The following is an 18,976-nucleotide window of genomic DNA, read 5'->3' as shown; positions in this document are numbered from 1 at the left end:
ATTACCCTGTAAGGTATTTACCATCCTGATTTTACAGAGGTGATTCTTTTACTTTTTCTTCTATTAAAATTCTTCTTTTAAGAACCTGATTGCTTTTTCATTGTTCTTAAGATCCAAGAGTTTGGGTCTGTGTTCACCTATGCAAACTGGTGAGGATTTTTATCAAGCTTTCCCCAGGAAAGGGGGTGTCGGGCTTGGGGGGATTTTGTGGGGAAAGACGTTTCCAAATGGGCTCTTTCCTGGTTATATTAATTTGTTAGATGCTTGGTGGTGGCAGCAATAAAGTCCAGGGACAAAAGGTAAAATAGTTCGTACCTTGGGGAACTTTTAACCTAAGCTGGTAAAAATAAGCTTAGGGGGTTTTTCATGCAGGTCCCCACATCTGTACCCTAGAGTTCAGAGTGGGGAAGGAACCTTGACAACCTCTATAACTGTAACTCAAAGAGGAAAGATGCATGACCTAATATAAAATGCTGGCTTCCTACCGAAGGTATTAGATCTTGCCCAGGAGATCCTTTGCAACCAGATGAGCCATTGTGAAACAAAGGACAAAGACTTTGTTAATTGTATTCCTATACCCAACCCCACATGAAGAGGAGACCTATGCATGAATTTATCCCATCATCTTGAACTCAGTCTGAGAGGAAGTGAATAAAAATTCTTGACAAGAAGAAACTGGGTCTCTATGCTGCTTGACATTGGAGCGTGAAAGATTTCTAAGCATAAGCAAGGGATCCCCAGCAGCTGGGCTGGTCCTAGTCTGGGCTGGCCCTAGTGGACACAAAGCTTGCATATTACAGCAGCTTCTATTGCCTTTTGGAATCAAAGACTATAACTGTGTGTGTGTGTGTGGTTACTTGCTTTAACCTTGTAAATAACTCACTTTTTCTTATTTAATAAATCTTTCATTATTTTATTATAGGATTGGCTACAAGTGTTATCTTTCCTGTAAGAGCTAAAGTGCAATTGACCTGGGATAAGTGACCAGTCCTTTGGAATTGGGAGTAGCCAGAATACTGTTGTGATTTTTGGTGTAAGTGACCATCTATCAACAAGGCAAGCTTGCTTGAGTGGCAAGATAGATTGGAGTACCCAAGGGAATGATCTATGGCTCCATGTTAAGGCAGTTGTAGTGCCCAAGGAGTTAACACTTGAGGCTTAGTTGTTGAAATCTAAGTACAGAACTCTTCAACCAATTCTGGGTGTGTGCCCTGCTTAAACAGTCTACCCTGAAGGTGGTACTCATGCCCTTGAACCACTCCAGACAGCATGACACAGGAGCGCCAACTTTTCCCTTTGAAAATAACATTCAAGTTAATTTTTTTTACCTCAGATCAGATAGCACATATTTGCATATGCTATTTGATCAGCTCTTCAGATAAATAATCATTAAACTCAGCTGCAACCACTCAGGATGCACTCAATAAGCCCCCTATCTATACCTCTGTTTCTGCTGTAAAAGTGGTTTTAAACATCCATTTCTTTCATAGTTCTTCCTAAAGGGTTCAACATTAAAAACACATCTTAATTAACTAAATTGTGCCCCAACTAATGAATACCAGCCAGGCAAAACCATTAGCAGTAACCAATTTTTTTCAACATACGAATTTCCATACTGGATTGGACTCCTAGTCCTGCCAGTCCAGTATCCGGTCTCCAATCTCCCCTTGGTAGGAAAGCAAAATTGGTTTGGTTTTCCAACAAGGGTGAAACAATAATGTTCATGAGTGTAACATGTGCAATAAAAATGCCAGTGTAAATGTAGCTTTACACATGTGATTAGGCTGTTCAATATTGGACCACAGATTTGTCAGGTGACTCTACATTCCTTAACCAGGACTATATGCAACAATAAGCTTTATGGCATGTTGCATCCCTTGAAAAATTAGCAGGAGAAAACAGCACACAATAAGACTCCAGAAGAATCATTCCAATACAACATGCTACAAAATTACACTGACATTGTCAGTCTCATTCATTTAGAGACAGTTGCTTTTCCAGTAGATTCTTGTTCTACATATTGGAGCAGTACAGAATGTGGTCTATTATCTCAGTGCACCTATGCCTTCAGTGTATTAGCTTTCCGCTCCCTATAAGAATTCATACTTAATTGTGCTTCACCAAAAGGAGCAGAGTCAGCATCCAAAAAGCATTCCTCATTCTTATGCATGACACAGTGTAATGGAGACATGAAATGAGATAGTAATATAACCCAAGTTGCTTTCTAGGTCCCAAGTTTACCATAGCTCTGTAAGGTTTTAACATGACAGCTTATATTTTGTTAAAGAAGACTACATAGATTTCAGCAGTTTACCATGTGTTATCGCTCTATGAATGGGATAAAGGAAAGGCCCATGGAGGGCCCTTGATTTTCACACAAAAATAAGAGCTCCATTAAGGTACTTGCAATGTATTAATACTTGGCCTCTATAAATCCCTCAGTTCTTTAAGTATGGGTAAAAATTCAGCTGAACTGCATATAAAGACGTGCAAAATATTTGAAGTTGTTATTTTCATAAAAAAAGAAGAAAACTGTATTTGAATTAAGCCAGGTATACCATTTAGATCAATTATTAGTGCCAAAATAGTTGAGATAATTTGTACGCAATTTAAACCTTGGGCTTTAATACTTTGTGAAATTATAAATCATACTGAGCTGACAGCTGTTGCTGTTTTCCAAAAAGAATGGTTTACAATGGTTGTCAATGTATTAACTGGAGCCTTCTTCAAGATCTTCCCTTTTAGCCTGTGATGAACCCTACATCCCAAGGGAGCATCAGCTTGCAGAGAGCAGTGGGGTATTAATTTGTTTTACATTTTTAAAAAATCCACAACATTTGTCTCCCACAACCAAGAAAGGAGGTAAAAGCACTTGGTCAACGAGCTGATACGAAGCTGCATTTTGCTGGAAAGATTTATACTTTGTTCTTTAAAAGTGCACTGAGTTTCCATGATTCCATGATTTTTTTCTTCAAAGAAGCCAAGCAGAAGGTTTCATATTTTAAATTGGATACCCTGTGTCTTTCTTGTCACAATTTTATGGGGAAAAATGAACAGCTGTATCTTTGATGTGCTATTTTTTCCCTTCAAGAATGTATTAAACTGAGTATATGGTTGGCATAACAAAATGTTCAATTTAGATCATTTGAAGATAAGTGGATTATGGTGGATGAAAACCTTAGATGGGGGTATCCTTTGACAGGGATTTTAGTGTTTTTATCTATCTATCTATCTATCTGCTACTTCATGGAATCTGATCTGTTCCGAAAGCAAGTATTTGCTCTCCAGAACTATGCTGAGAACTACATTACTGGCAGGTAGCTGTATCCAGAAAAGGGATGAACTCCCAGATTCAGGAAATCATCCCATCTGTCCCTTCAATTTGATGGTAGAATATCATGGAACATTTGACAGCTCCCTCCTTCTGGAGGAGTCACTGAAGATTTTTTTCTCTATACTTAATTTAAACCAATTTTGAGTTCTAGAGATTTGCATAAACCATGATTTGACCCAATTTGTTTCATTGCTGCTTTGCCTCCCCACATCACATCAAACTCTGTACCAAATAACCTTTAAAATAAAGTGGTCACCCTTTAATACTGGAGTGCAGACTATGTACTCCATTCTCTTCAAAAATGGATAGCAGGATCCAAACCCTCCAATGGAGGAGTTTACAATCTCAGACCCTGATCCTGAAAAGATTTTTGCATGTGCTTGACTGTATGCACTTTATGTAGTAATGCAATTGGCTTTAATGGGACAACTCATATATGCTTAAATTTAAGCACATATTTAAGTCTTTGTAAGATCAGAGTCTAAAGTTTCAATCCTGCAAGTGGAGTCCTCTCCCAATCCTGATTTGTGCTTGTAGGATTCCGGGCTCCCCTCCCTGCTGATTTTTTTTTAAGTGGTCACTTTAAATTCCTTCCCATGATGCATCATTGCATTTTTTACTCATCCTTGTTTTATTTGCTCTTCTCTTCTCTCTAATTTCTAGTTGGAAACAGAAAGCCATTCTTTGTCATTTTTAGACAGTAGAAGGCAGGCTATTGTAGCTTGGGGTTTTATTTACATGATGGCCTCTAAAGTAGTAAGGTTTCAGAGTAGCAGCCGTGTTAGTCTGTATCCGCAAAAAGAAAAAGGAGGACCTGTGGCACCTTAGAGACTAACACATTTATTTGAGCATAAGCTTTTGTGAGCTACAGTATTGTGGCTTTGTTTAGCTGATTCTTATAAAAAGAAGCAAGGATAAACACAATAGCACAGATTGCTGCATACAGCCATAATAGAATATGAAGTGATCTATACGTAGATTCAAACTACTTATGTTTTGTAACAGAAGCATGTATTGTGTAGGGTACTACATTATGGTGGATTGGCTCTGATGGCAAAGTTCTACTCCCACTGAAGTCATTGTCAAAATTTTCAGCAATTGGGCAGACAGACGTTCTTGTAGTTAGGACCCTGGACTAGAAGTCAGAAGACCTGGGTTCAGGTCCTTGCTTGGCCACAGGTTTCCTGTAGCATCTTGAAATATACATTTAGTCTGTGCCTCTGTTCCCCCATCTGCAAAGTGGGGGTTGTAATACTTCCTCTCTCCACCCTTTGTCAATCTTACCTCCTGAGACCCTCCCCAAAGAGCTAAACATCTGTCTCTTTCTATGTCGTTGGTGGGCTCAGTTGGCTTGGGATTTCTTAGCACAACTGTGACATGGATAGTTTCAGTGGGGATGGCCCTTATATTGCAAAGACTTCTATCCATGGTTAACCAGGATTGCTCACATGTATAAATGTTAAACATGTATTCAAGTCTGTAGGATTGGGCTATATGTGCTGGAAACAGACATCAGAAGACAATCACCATGGTTACTCAAAGTTGCTATTTATCATTTAAGCTAGCATCGGTTTTCGCTACATTTGCCAGTTCACTTAACCCTATGTGCCTTTCTGCAATGTTTAATCCCTTTGCAGGATTTCCTTTTCAGCAAATTATCCTTTTAACAATTGCACTGGCCCTTAATGGGCAATTTCTGCTGTGGTTCATTTAAATATAAGGGACTAGTACAAATATTTTTGGACCACTCAGTGATACCATTATGCAGAACTGTAGTCACATTCATTTTTTATTAATGCGTGAATACAGTTTGGTACCTAATATTGAATATTTAATGGATTACAGCAAAATTCCATGATTTTTTTCTTCAAAGAAGCCAAGCAGAAGGTTTCATATTTTAAATTGGATACACTGTCTTTCTTGTCACAATTTTATGGGGAAAAATGAACAGCTGTATCTTTGATGTGCTATTTTTTCCCTTCAAGAATGTATTAAAAATGTTTACAACATTTCCAAACATCTTTCATTTAGAGTCTTTTGAAAATCTCTTTAAACCTTCATTTATTTTTGTTCTAAACTTAGGGAAGCAGTGAAAAAGTCTTGCATTCAAGGCAATCTAGTTCTGCAGTAAAGGCAGCTGTCATTTTTTATTTTGATAAGACTGCTTATATCAGGATTTTTTTCTCAAAAGCTATTGTAGAACTTATAGTAATCATCCTGGCAGACTGCCCATCAGACTAAACAGAACACTAAAAGAATAATATCTGGGGAGTAGACAGCTACATTAAAAACAAAACAAAAAAACTTTATTGATTTAAACTGTAGGATTTTGAAAGATGCTTTTGCTACTCACCCAGCTGTCACCACCAAAACGATCCATATTTTCAAAATGTCCAGATTGGTGAATGCCGCTTGGTTGACTTTTGCTTTGTAGTCTATCCAGAAAAGCATTATTTACCCTTAAAAACAAGGGGGAAATGAACATTAATAATAGCAGCTTGTTAAGAGGTTGACAGACTTTGAAATTCAATATTATATAAATTCTGTGAATGACTTTTGGTGCTTAAAAGTCATCTGTGAACCCCTTTGCTTAGTTAAAACTAGGACTGCCAATTAATTGCAGTTAACTCATGTGATTAACTAAAAAAATTAATCGCAATTAAACAAATTAATCACAATCACACTGTTAAACAATAGAATACCAATTGAAATTTTATTAAATATTTTGGATGTTTTTCTACATTTTCAAATATATCGATTTCAGTTACAACACAGAATACAAAGTGTACAGTGCTCACTTTATATTATTTTTGATTACAAATACTTGCACTGTAAAAATAATAAAAAGAAATTGTACTTTTCATTTCACTTCATACAAGTACTGCAGTGCAATCTCTTTGTGATGAAAGTTGTTTTATTTTATACATAATTCTACATTTGTAAGTTCAATGTAAAACTTTAGAAACTACAAGTCCAATCAGTCCTACTTCCTTTTCAGGCAATCGCTCAGACGAACAAGTTTGTTTACATTTGCAGAAGATAAAGCTGCCCACTTCTTGTTCACAATGTCACCTGAAAATGAGAACACGTGTTCTCATGGCACTGTTGTAGCCAGCATCGCAAGATATTTACATGTCAGATGCGCTAAAGATTCATATGTCCCTTCGTGCTTCTAGCACCATTTCAGAGGACATGCGTCCATACTGATGACGGGTTCTGCTCGATAATGGTCCAAGCAGTGCAGTCCGATGCATGTTCATTTTCATCATCTGGTCAGATGCCACCAGCAGAAGGTTGATTTACTTTTTTGGTGGTTCGGGTTCTGTAGTTTCCACATCAGAGCGTTGCTCTTTTCAGACTTCTGAAAGCATGTTCCACACCTAATCCCTCTCAGATTTTGGAAGGCACTTCAGATTCTTAAATCTTGGGTCAAGGGACGTATCTATCTTTAGAAATTTCACATTGGTACCTTTGCATTTTGTCAAATCAGCTGTGAAAGTGTTCTTAAAATGAACAACGTGTGCTGGGTCATCGGCCGAGACTGCTATAACATGAAATATATGGCAGAATGCAGGTAAAACCGAGCAGATGTACAATTCTTCCCCAAGTTCAGTCACAAATTTAGTTAACGCGTTCTTTTAACGAGCGTCATCAGCATGGATGCATGTCCTCTGGAATGGTGGTAGAAGCACGAAGGGACATATGAATCTTTAGCGCATCTGACACGTAAATGTCTTGCGATGCCGGCTACAACAGTGTCATCTGAACGCCTGTTCTCACTTTCAAGTGACATTGTAATTAAGAAGTGGGCAGCATTATCTCGTGTAAATGTAAACAAACTTGTTTCTCTTAGTGATTGGCTGAACAAGAAGTAGGACCAAGTGGGCTTGTAGGTTCTAAAGTTTTGCATTGTTTTGGTTTTGAGTGCAGTTCTGTAACAAAAAGGTAAATTTATAACTTGCACTTTCATAATAAAGAGATTGCACTACAGTACTTGTATGAAGTGAATTAAAAATACAATTTCTATCACTTTTACAGTGCAAGTATTTGTAATAAAAAATAAATATAAAGTGAGCACTGTACACTTTGTATTCCGTGTCGTAATTGAAATCAATATATTTGAAAATGTACACACTTCACCAGTCATAAGAATGGCCATACTGGGTCAGACCAAAGATCCATCCAGCCCAGTATCCTGTCTGCCGACAGTGGCCTATGCCAGATGCCCCAGAGGGAGTGAACCTAACAGGAAATGATCAAGTGATCTCTCTCCTGCCATCCATCTCCACCCTCTGACAAACAGGCTAGGGGACACCATGCCTTACGCATCCTGGCTAATAGCCATTAATGGACCTAACCTCCATGAATTTATCTAGTTCTCTTTTAAACCCTGTTATAGTTCTAGCCTTCAAAACCTCCAGATGAAGCCTCACCAATGTCAAATAGAGGGGAACAGTCACATCTCTCGATCTGCTGGCAAAGCCCCTACTTATACATCCCAAAATGCCATTGGCCTTCTTGGCAAAAATGGCACACTGCTGACTCATATCCAGCTTCTCGTCCACTGTCACCCCTAGGTCCTTTTCCGCAGAACTGCTGCCTAGCCATTCGGTCCCTAGTCTGTAGCGGTGCATTGGGTTCTTCCGTCCTAAGTGCAGGACCCTGCACTTATCCTTATTGAACCTCATCAGATTTCTTTTGGCCCAATCCTCCAATTTGTCTAGGTCCCTCTGTATCCTATCCCTGCCCTCCAGTGTATCTACCACTCCTCCTAGTTTAGTATCATCCGCAAATTTGCTGAGAGTGCAATCCACACCATCCTCCAGATCATTTATGAAGATATTGAACAAAACCGGCCCCAGGACCGACCCCTCAGGCACTCCACTTGACACCGGCTGCCAACTAGACATGGAGCCATTGATCACTACCCGTTGAACCTGACAATCTAGCCAGCTTTCTACCCACCTTATAGTCCATTCATCCAGCCCATACTTCTTTAACTTGCTGACGAGAATACTGTGGGAGACCGTGTCAAAAGGTTTGCTAAAGTCAAGAAACAATACATCCACTGCTTTCCCTTCATCCACAGAACCAGTAATCTCATCATAGAAGGCGATTAGATTAGTCAGGCATGACCTTCCCTTGGTGAATCCATGCTGACTGTTCCTGATCACTTTCCTCTCATGTAAGTGCTTCAGCACTGATTCTTTAAGGACCTGCTCCATGATTTTTCCGGGGACTGAGGTGAGGCTGACTGGTAAATAAAAGTAAATAACTTTTCCTTATTCACTTCGTCCACACCACTCATGATTTTATATACCTCTATCATATCCCCCACTAGGTCTCCTTTTTTCAAAGCTGAAAAGTCCTAGCTTCTTTAATCTCTCCTTATATGGGACCCGTTCCAAATCCCTAATCATTTTAGTTGCCCTTTTCTGAACCTTTTCTAATGCCAGTATATCTTTTTTGAGATAAGGGGACCACATCTGTATGCAGTATTCAAGATGTGGGCGTACCATAGATTTATATAAGGGCAATAAGATATTCTCCCTCTTATTCTCTATCCCTTTTTTAATGATTCCTAACATCCTGTTTGCTTTTTTGACTGCCGCTGCACATTGCATGGATGTCTTCAGAGAACTATCCATGATGACTCCAAGATCTCTTTCCTGATTAGTTGTAGATAAATTAGCCCCCCCATCATATTGTCTGTATAGTTGGGGTTATTTTTCCAATGTGCATTACTTTACATTTATCCACATTAAAATTTCATTTGTCATTTTGTTGCCCAATCACTTCGTTTTGTGAGATCTTTTTGAAGTTCTTCACAGTCTGCTTTGGTCTTAACTATCTTGAGCAGTTTAGTATCGTCTGCAAACTTTGCCACCTCACTGGTTTACCCCTTCCTCCAGATCATTTATAAATAAGTTGAATAGGATTGGTCCTAAGACTGACCCTTTGGGAACACTAGTTACTCCTCTCCATTCTGAAAATTTACCATTTATTCCTACCCTTTGTTCCCTGTCTTTTAACCAGTTCTCAATCCATGAAAGGATCTTCTTTCTTATCCCATGACAACTTAATTTACATAAGAGCCTTTGGTGAAGGACCTTGTCAAAGGCTTTCTGGAAATCTAAATACACTATGTCTACTGGTTCCCCCTTGTCCACATGTTTTTGACCCCTTCAAAGAACTCTAATAGATTAGTAAGACATGATTTCCCTTTACAGAAACCATGTTGACTTTTGCCCAACAATTTATGTTCTTCTATATGTAGGACAATTTTATTCTTTACTATTGTTTCAACTAATTTGCCCGGTACTGACGTTAGACTTACCGGTCTGTAATTGCCGAGATCACCTCTAGAGCCCTTTTTAAATATTGGCGTTACATTAGCTATTTTCCAGTCACTGGGTACAGAAGCTGATTTAAAGGACAAGTTACAAACTACAATTAATAGTTCCGCAATTTCACATTTGGAATTTTTTCAAAACTCTTGTGTGAATGCCATCTGGTCCCGGTGACTTGTTACTGTTAAGTTTATCAATTAATTCCAAAACCTCCTCTAGTGACACTTCAATCTGTGACAATTCCGCAGATTTGTCACCTACAAAGGACGGCTCAGGTTTGGGAATCTCCCTAACAGTCTCAGCCGTGAAGACTGAAGCAAAGAATTCATGCTAAGGCATTTACCATGACTGAGAAGATAAGGTAGGCATAGTGACATGCACAGTTCTCTGAAATTCTGGGCTTTAGGATATAATAATCAGATTGCCCTCCAAATGCATTCCAAAAGATCCATTGTGACTTCACACAAATAGGTAAGTAACAAAACCCATTTTTGAAAAAAAGTTACTGCACTCGTGCACAACTGTGTAGAAATGGATTATAAAGGAGTTGTGACAATGGGTGTCAATGGCTTGTCCGAGTGCAAGGTTGATGCTGAAGATGTTACTTGGAGCAATCTCATTGCAATGGTTCCCTAAAGCACAAGATAGCAGTTTCGTGAAGCCGTCTACACAGGAATTCAATGTAAGCCATTTCTTCTGTTTTTTTCCCCCATCAATTATACCTCCTCTGTTCATTCTGATGCACTTTTGTTCTTTCTTGCTCTTCTTGCTCTCGTCTCAGTTCCAATAATTCACCCTGGGAACAATAAAAGAGAAACCCAAAAACTATTTTTTAAAAAATTAACAGTTATTCAGAAGATAAACCCAATTAATTACACAATATATTCACCTTAACTAGTGCACTATTTAATTTGCCAAACGTTTACTTAAATTTTAGTTCCTCTGGGAAGTAAGTTTTATTTACAATACCCAATTGCATCCAAAAAAGGTACTACATTTCCTCTTCAGCCTTCCACTGGACAGAAGCGCGTGCACCCTCTTGCAAAAGAAGCTGGGGGTTCTGACAGCTAAACTCAGATCTAGGTGGATCTGCCAGAGGCAGGTGTCATCCAGATGGAAGGTCTTTACCTCCACCCTTTGTGGTGGTTCCAAAGACCACTGCTGCCTCCTGATGCAAGTCTGCAGTGATATGTGACACTATGCCATGAAGGAGGAAACAAGCTTTGGAGGGCCCTGCAGCCCTGCCTCAGCCCCACCCTCTCCCACTGAATGGCTCTGCCTTCCCGCTGACCTACTGTGGAGGAGCTTCCAAATGGTTTATCAGCCATGGGAGGGTGCCATAGAGCATGCTCTCCTCCCTTCTGTCCCTCCCTTTGCCCTGATCCACAGGTTTTGCTTCTCTTCTGCTTGCAGAAGTGGAGGGGAGAACAGGACCCTTTACAACATAGCTCTAAGTTTTGAAACTACCTCTGTCCAGTGTTACTGGGACAGAGTTTGGGGGAATTTTATTTATGTACATTTCTTTGTTACTTAATTGCACACTATTATTTTTGGAGCCACATTTATGCTGTTTTCCATAGAAGTGGCCTTGCTGAGCCTTTCTGAAGTCAGGCCTCTTGTTATTAAGAATACCTGGCTTTAAGAGAATCCATAGTGACTGCTTTACACTATGTAAATATGCTCATTCAGTTTATTTTTATCTTGCTGTATTGTCTGTGGATACTTGTTTATATCAAATTGAATATCGTTCTAGAGCTGGATCCTGCTACCCTTAAAAGTAATCCTAAATTATGCAAACTACTGCCAGTTATGTCATAGGGGCTGTTCCCATGAGTATGGCTTACTCAGAAAAGGGTTGCATAATTGATTTTTTTTTAAATGTAGCATTTAAAGTGTTACTCAAACACATGTGAGGAAATTCCGACCAAGACAGCATTAAATTTATGCAGAACTGGTGATGCAGGATGGTTTGAACAGTCTGAAGATGTTCTGGGAGTTCCAGATCCTTTCAGGACCTATGCGGTCGTATATTTTGGTGCCCACGTAGCTAGAATAGAAAAGGGATGCAGTACAGCCATAGTAAGATGATGTGTAGACTCACTATCTTCCCTTCCAGCATCACACTGTGGTGCTGTACTGGGCCCCAAGGTTTCCTGACAGCTATCCCTATATCTCCTTGTCACCTAAGTATCCCCTTTGGTGTTTATCAGCTCCTGGAACATGGGACTGAGCCTCTGGAGACCTACCATATGGACTAAAACAACAACCACTGCAGAGCCTCCAGATACCACTTCCCAGTCTGCTTAGAGTTCGGAGTGGGGGCGGAATAGACTGGAAATGCCTGTAAATGCCAACTGACAGGGTGATTTATCGACAGTTTGCTGGGCCAATGAGAAGCCAGGACAGCCCAGTTGCTTCAATTGGAAGGGACAGACTGACTCAGAGACAGACTAGTGTCTCCAGAGGACAAGGAATTTTCACTTTTGGAGCCTTTGAGTTTGGAGCCGAGAGATAAAATAGCCTAGGGAGTCACGGCTCATCTCCCAGTCCCCACAAAGGGAGACATTGAACTTCTGCAGGATCTAACGTGCACTGGGCAGTTCCAACATTGCTGAGGTGAGTGTCCAGGAAGAGAACCAACCCAGCTCCATCTACTAAGAACCATCGAAGACCTCCACAGGATGCTAGCCAGGGGGCCAGCTGAGGACCCTTTCCCAATCAGCAGTGAAAATACTGTAGGAGAACCCCTTTTGTTTTCTTTAAGCTAACCAACATTTGAAGCACTGCTACACCCAGCTCTGGACTCACACTCTTTCCACCTAGCTGGAAAGGTGCCAGGGAAGGAGCTGGGGGTGTGGTACAGTTGTGAATGGTTGTATTAATGTTTTAGCATTTATTGGTTAACCTTATCACTTTCTTTCTTTAGAGCTTCTGTTTCCTGTCCCCAATAAAGCCCCCCTTTATTATACTGTTATTTTGGGATGTAGCATTTCATTTGTTGGCGTTTGTATTATTGTCATTTGTTTCTTGTGCACTGGGTCATACTCCTTATTAAGGAGTAGTTGTATTAGTTATTTTCCCAAGGGACAGCACCCTAGTGTCCTGAGCACATAAGAGTCACCTTGGGTGGAGGCACCAGGCATTGCAACAGAGAACCCAGGACCCAACCCATATGACGACTGGGGAGAAGCCACTACGACTAGCTAATACCAGCTGCAGTTGTTGGAAGGAAGCACACAATGGGTGACCATTGTTGTTCCTACTTCCTTGCATTTTACACCTTTTAAGGTTACAATGGTGTGGCCCCATGGTTTTGTTTATAAATCAGCGTAGTGAGCTGGGCCATGCCATGCATGTTTAATCGTTTAGCTCTGATTCATGCAACACCAAGTATCAGCCAGGTGTCCTGGTGATTGCTAATGCTAACCAAAGGAACATCAGTTCCATGTAACTTGTTCTGAAGTGGCTGGGTCAGTACCTTTCCATGTTATGCAACATGCCATCTCTGCCAGCTGAATTACTGATAAGCTAGGGATCTCACGCCATTACAGGTACAGTCAACAGGAACTGAAACTACCAACTTTTGCCACTGAAAGGGGTCCCAAGGGAAAATGGACCTATCCTGCATATTTGCCATAGTAATGGAACACCAATAAAGGTGGAATGTGAATTAAAATGATGAATTTTATAGAAAGGTTCAGTAACTAAAAATGAACTACAGAATTAAATAAATACCAATTTAAGTTGAACATTAATAAAAGCTTTGCAGTAAATATAATCAAATCAATAACTGGATAATGTGTTGTGTATCACTGTTTGTCTAGCCCTAAAAGAAAATCAAGATTAAGAAATAAAAAAGCCAAGCTTCATTTTCACTTTTAAAATAACTGTTCAACCTGAAAATTAAAATCCAGTATCTGATTTTCTAATGTTTGACTTTTAATGGCATTCATTAGATTTCTGCAATAGCTGTACCTTCTGAAATATACTGCAAGTACGTAATACTGTGTTCAAAGTGCCCTAGAAAACATTTTAAATCTAGCAATATATATTAAAACCTATTTCCCCCAAAAAATTAACTGACAAAAACCTATAAATTTAATAGCTATATTGCACTAGAAGGTGCACACAAAAACAGAATTTACAATTACATTAATAAAATATTAGCTTGAAGTGGAAGTGAGTTAACATAAATCTGAGGGACAATTATTAGAGCTTTTAAAATATGTACACTTTAGAGTAGGTTTACAAATACCTACTGGACAGATTAATGTACTAATAGCAGCTATTGAGGCAAGGAGTACTTTGGTACTATGTATTAAAACAAACATTTTGCACTCAGCCCATACTCACTCTCTCTGTGTGTGAGTGAGAGAGAACAGTAAAAAGCATAAAAATCAGAAATTTAGTTAAAGAGAGATTTACCTTAGATGTGACTGTGGCCCCAACTCTACAATGACCTCCACACCGGGATGCCCTGGGCCAAGCTCTATGAAGGGTTGGGGCCTATGCTAGTTTTAAATGAAAAACTATTTCTTTATGGCACAGTGTACAATGCCATAGTTATTTATAACATACATACACATAGCATTTGAAATTTCATAACGGTTTTATTTAGGAGAAAAAATATTTGTTGGTAACTGGACATAAGAGAAAAGGTGCATGCTATGATGGGAAACAAAAGCTACATACATTTCTTTTATTAAATGGAAGGCATATTTCTTGAAGGACCCGTATGTCCAATTACTGTAACAGAAGGAGTGTGTATAAGAGGTAGTGATAGGATTTAATGTTTAGAGAAGAAACTGGAAGTCAGTAGACCAGTGGTTCCCAAACTCGTTCCACGGCTTGTGCAGGGAAAGCCCCTGGCGGGCCGGGCCGGTTTGCTTACCTACTGCGTCCACAGGTTTGGCCGATCACAGCTTCCAGTGGCCGTGGTTCATTGCTCCAGGCCACTGGGAGCTGCTGGAAGTGGCAGCCGCTATGTCCCTCGGCCCGCGCCGCTTCCAGTGGCTCCCATTCTAAGCCTACATTTCCATCATTCTATGATTTTAAGACTTGGTTCTAAACACAACTGAGGGGAGACTGTGTGTGAAGAATTAGTTCTCTATTCAGAATCGCCTTCAGAATGGCCCCATGTTAGTGAGAACTTCTGTGTAAAGGAGAGGGAAAAAAACTATTATAACCTTTCATAACTGTTGTTCCTCGAGATGCATTGCACATGTCCATTCCAGTCTTGGTGTGCATGCACCCCATTTACACAGTCACCATAAATTCTCCTCTCAGTAGTTCCCGCTGGGGTAGCTTGAGCACCCTCTGCTGCCGCATGCTGGCAGTGCCAATACAAAGGGCCCAATTGACGCCAAGTCCCCTCAGTTCCTTCTTTCCAGAAAGCTCCAATGTACAGGGGTAGGCGGGCGGGTCATGGAATGGACGTGTGCAACACATCTCGAAGAACAACTGTTATGGAAGGTTAGTAACCATTTTTTTCTTCAAGTGATTGCACATGTGCATTCCACTCGTGGTGACTCCAAGACGGTAATATAGGTGGATGGATCGGCACTCAGATAATGGCCTCATTGAGAGGTAGGACCACTCTGGAAGGACCTACTGGGGTGTATGGATTCTTTTACTTCCTCCACCTGTATGCCCAGGCTTCAGGCAACCCTCTAACATTTCGTGGAGTCATAAGGGAGAGGCAAAACACACAATGCTGAGACTGCCTCATCAGGGGAAGGGGGGTCCTGCTGAGCCAGGTCTTGATATCAGTACCAGAGTCAGAAACCTGTGCTTCCTGGTGGGTAGGTGCTGCACATCTCTCTGAGGCCACTGAATAGGAGTGCCCAGAATATGGGGGAAAACCCCCACTAATTCCAAAAAGGCCACTGCACAGGCATAGGCCCCCAGTGAGCTCCGTGGCCAACCACTTGATGGTACTTCTGTGGTAGGGTAATGGTATCTCGAGGAGGGGTGGCTCCAAGAGCAGATGTAGTAGGACCCAATCTCTGATTTGGAGGAAGTCTACCCTCCTTCCCCTGATCATGGAGGTGCAGTTCCAGACAGTGCCAGTGACCAGTGCAGAGGTGAAGAGTTGTGCAGAGTTGTGCAAAGCATTGCAGGTTTTCCCTTTGATGGTACCAAAGGAAGAGCCATCAGAGGTGCATTTTTAATAAATACTATTTGGAATTGTATGATCATGGGAGACTAGCTTCCCATATATAGATTGGAGAACAAGTGCTACTAAAAATGGTAGGGCCCAGATTTTCCTGGATAACAGATTCCTTCACCAAACAGTCACCAAGAACCAAGAAGAAGTGATGCCATTTTAGATTTAGGATTGGTGAGTAGTGAGGACTTCACATAAGAACTGGTTGTAGGGGACAACCTTGGTTTAAATAATCATAAGCTAACTCAGTTTAAAAAAACAGATCTGCAACTTGATTCCTTGATTTCAAAAGGGAAAACTAAAAAATAGGGAATTAGTTAGGGAAGTGGACTGGACTGAAGAATTCAAGGATCTGAATGTGGAGGCAACTTGGAATTACTTCAAGTCAAAGTTGCAGAAGCTATCTGAACCCTGCATCCCAAACAAGGAGGAAAAATTCATAGGGAAGTGTTGCAGACCAAACTGGATGAACAAGCATCTCAAACAGATTATTAAGAGAAAGCAGAATGCCTACAAGGAATTGAAGATGGGATGGATCAGCAAGGAAAGCTACCTCTTAGCGGTCAGAAAGTGTCGGGATAAAGTGAGAACTGCCAAAAGCCAAGCAGAGCTGGACCTTGCAAAGGAAATTAAAACCAGTAGCAAAAGGTACTGTAGCCATAGATATAAAAAGAAAAGCAGGAAAGAAACAGTTAAGCTAAACACTGAAGATGGGGTAGAGATCAAGGATAATCTAGGCATGGCCCAACACCTAAACAAATACTTTGTTTTTAATAAGGGTAATGAGGAGATTAGGGGAGTGGCAGGGTGGTTAATGGAAATGAGGATATGGAAGTAGGAATTATCATACACGAGGCAGAAGTCGAACTCCAATAGCTTAATGGTACCAAATTTTATAGGGCCGGATAATCTCCATCCCGGAATATTAAAGGCACTGGCATATGGAATTGCAAGACCAATAGCAAGAATTTTCAATGAACATCTAAACTCTGAGATCATACCCTATGCCTGCAGAATTGCTAATATACTACCTATTTTTAAGAAAAATAAAAAAAAGTGACCCGGGAAACCACAGGCCTGTTAGTTTGACCTCAATTGTATGCAAGGTCTCGGAACAAATTTTGAAAGAGAAAGTAGTTAAGGACAGAGGTAAATGGCAATTGGGACAAAATAGAAAAGTTTTACAAAAGGTAGATCGTGCCAGACCAACCTGATCATTTTTCTTGAGAAGGTAACTGATTTATTAGACAAAGGAAACACAGTAGATCTAATCTACCTGGATTTCAGTAAGGCACTGGATAAAGTTCGAAATGGGAAATTATTAGTTAAAGTGGAAAAGATGGGGATTAATATGAGAATTGAAAGGTGGATAAGGAACTGGTTCAAGAGGAGACTACAACGGGTCATACTGAAAGGTTAACTGTCAGACTGCAGGGAGCTTACTAGTGGAGTTCCTCAGGGACTGGTCCCTCTTGGGACCAATCTTAAATAAGATTTTCAATGACCTTGGCATAAAGTGGGAATGTACTAATAAAATTTGTGGATGACACAAAGTTGGGAGGTATTGCCAATATGGAGGAGGATCAGAATATTATATGAGAAGATTTCAACGACCTCAAAAACTGGAGTAATAAGGAAATGGGATGAAATTTAATAGAGCAAGAATTTTTGCTATGAGGATTTATCAGTTGGAAATGAGAGGAGGAGAAAGACCTGGATGTATTGATTAATCACAAGATGACTATGAGCCACCAATGTGATGTGACTGTGAAAAAGGCTAATGCAGTCCTAGGATGCATCAGGTGAGGTATTTCCAGGAGAGACAGGGAAGCATTAGTACCATTATACAAGGCACTAGTAAGACCTCACCTGGAATACTGCGTGCAATTCTGGTCTCCCATGTTTAAGAAAGATGAATTCAAACTGGGACAGGTGCAGAGAACAGCTACTAAAATGATCCAAGGAATGAGTCTCCTCTCATAAGGTAGGTTTTCCAAAGAGCTTGGCTTGTTTAGCCCTACCAAACGAAGGCTGAGGGGAGACATGGTTGCTCTCTATAAATAGAGCAGAGGGATAAATATCAGGCAGGGAGAGGAGTTATTTAAGTTAAGAGCTAATGTGGACACAAGAACAAATGGATATAAACTGGCCATCAACAAGTTTAGGCTTAAAATTAGACAAAGGTTTCTAACCATCAGAGGAGTGAGGTTCTGGCACAGCCTTCAAAGGGGAGCAGTTGGGGGAAAAAACCTAACTGGCTTCAAGACTGAGCTTAAGTTTATGGAGGGGATGGTATGATAGAAGGCCTACAATGGCATTTGGCCCATGTGAGGCTGCTAGTAGCAAATATCTCCAACAGCAGAAGACGGGACACTAGATCCGAGTTACTTCAGATAATTCTTTTCCAGGTGTCTGGCTGGTGGGTCTTGCCCACATGCTCAGGGTCCAACTGATCGCCATATTTGGAGTCAGGAAGGAGTTTTCCCCTGGGTCACACTGGCAAAGACTCTGGGTCAGGGTGGGAGGTGTTCACCTTTCTCTGCAGCATGGTGCACAGGTCACTTGCAAGTTTAAATTAGAGTAAATGGTGGACTGTCTATAACTTGAAGTCTTTTAACCATGATTTGAGGACTTTAGTAACTCAGCCAGAGGTTAGGGGTCTATTACAGGAGTGGGGGTGGGGGAAGGTATTGTGGCCTGCAACATGCAGAAAGTCAGACTAGATGATCACAATGGTCCCTTCTGGCCTTAAAGTCTATAAGTCTACATGGGACTCGCGCAGTGCTGAGCACTGTGGCGATCCTGCTGGCTCCCCTATGTCTGCGAGCACCGATAGGACTGACTCTTGAAATGCTGGCGATACCGGCTCTGTCAGGGTTAGAAGCTACCTGACAGCCACAAATGCCTCTGGCATGGTCGGTACCAAGACAGTGTTGGTACAGAGTGGTACCACAGATGTGGAAGGTGCTCCTTCTGGTTCCGGACTTGACAGTTCCAAAGTCTACGGGTCTGGCTTTTGCGGTGCTGAAGCAAAGGAATGCTTGGGCTTAGACCGCACTCGACTCTGATCCACGTGCCTAACAGACTTCGATGCCGAGGAATCACCCCCTTTTAGCTGTCTGCTTC

General features: G+C 40.8%; 1 protein-coding gene across 5 annotated transcripts in view; it reads right to left on the bottom strand.

Annotated features, from left to right (window-relative positions):
• Positions 1 to 18,976, bottom strand: part of EPSTI1 (epithelial stromal interaction 1) — an 81,188-nt gene that overhangs the window by 4,747 nt on the left and 57,465 nt on the right. For 3 of the 5 annotated variants that reach the window (XM_073345481.1, XM_073345463.1, XM_073345500.1), the window contains 2 exons: positions 10,407 to 10,480; positions 5,688 to 5,793 (listed from right to left, as the gene is read on the bottom strand). In XM_073345481.1, coding sequence (XP_073201582.1) covers positions 5,688 to 5,793; positions 10,407 to 10,480 — 180 coding nt within the window. Of the gene's footprint in view, positions 1 to 5,687; positions 5,794 to 8,499; positions 8,589 to 9,726; positions 9,758 to 10,406; positions 10,481 to 18,976 lie in introns of those variants that run through there. The other 2 variants (XM_073345473.2, XM_073345490.1) reach the window with 2 other exon arrangements.

The sequence above is a fragment of the Lepidochelys kempii genome, chromosome 1 (genome assembly GCF_965140285.1).
Source record: "Lepidochelys kempii isolate rLepKem1 chromosome 1, rLepKem1.hap1, whole genome shotgun sequence".
Classification (NCBI taxonomy): Eukaryota; Metazoa; Chordata; order Testudines; family Cheloniidae; genus Lepidochelys; species Lepidochelys kempii.
This window is presented reverse-complemented; position numbering and strand designations above follow the sequence as displayed.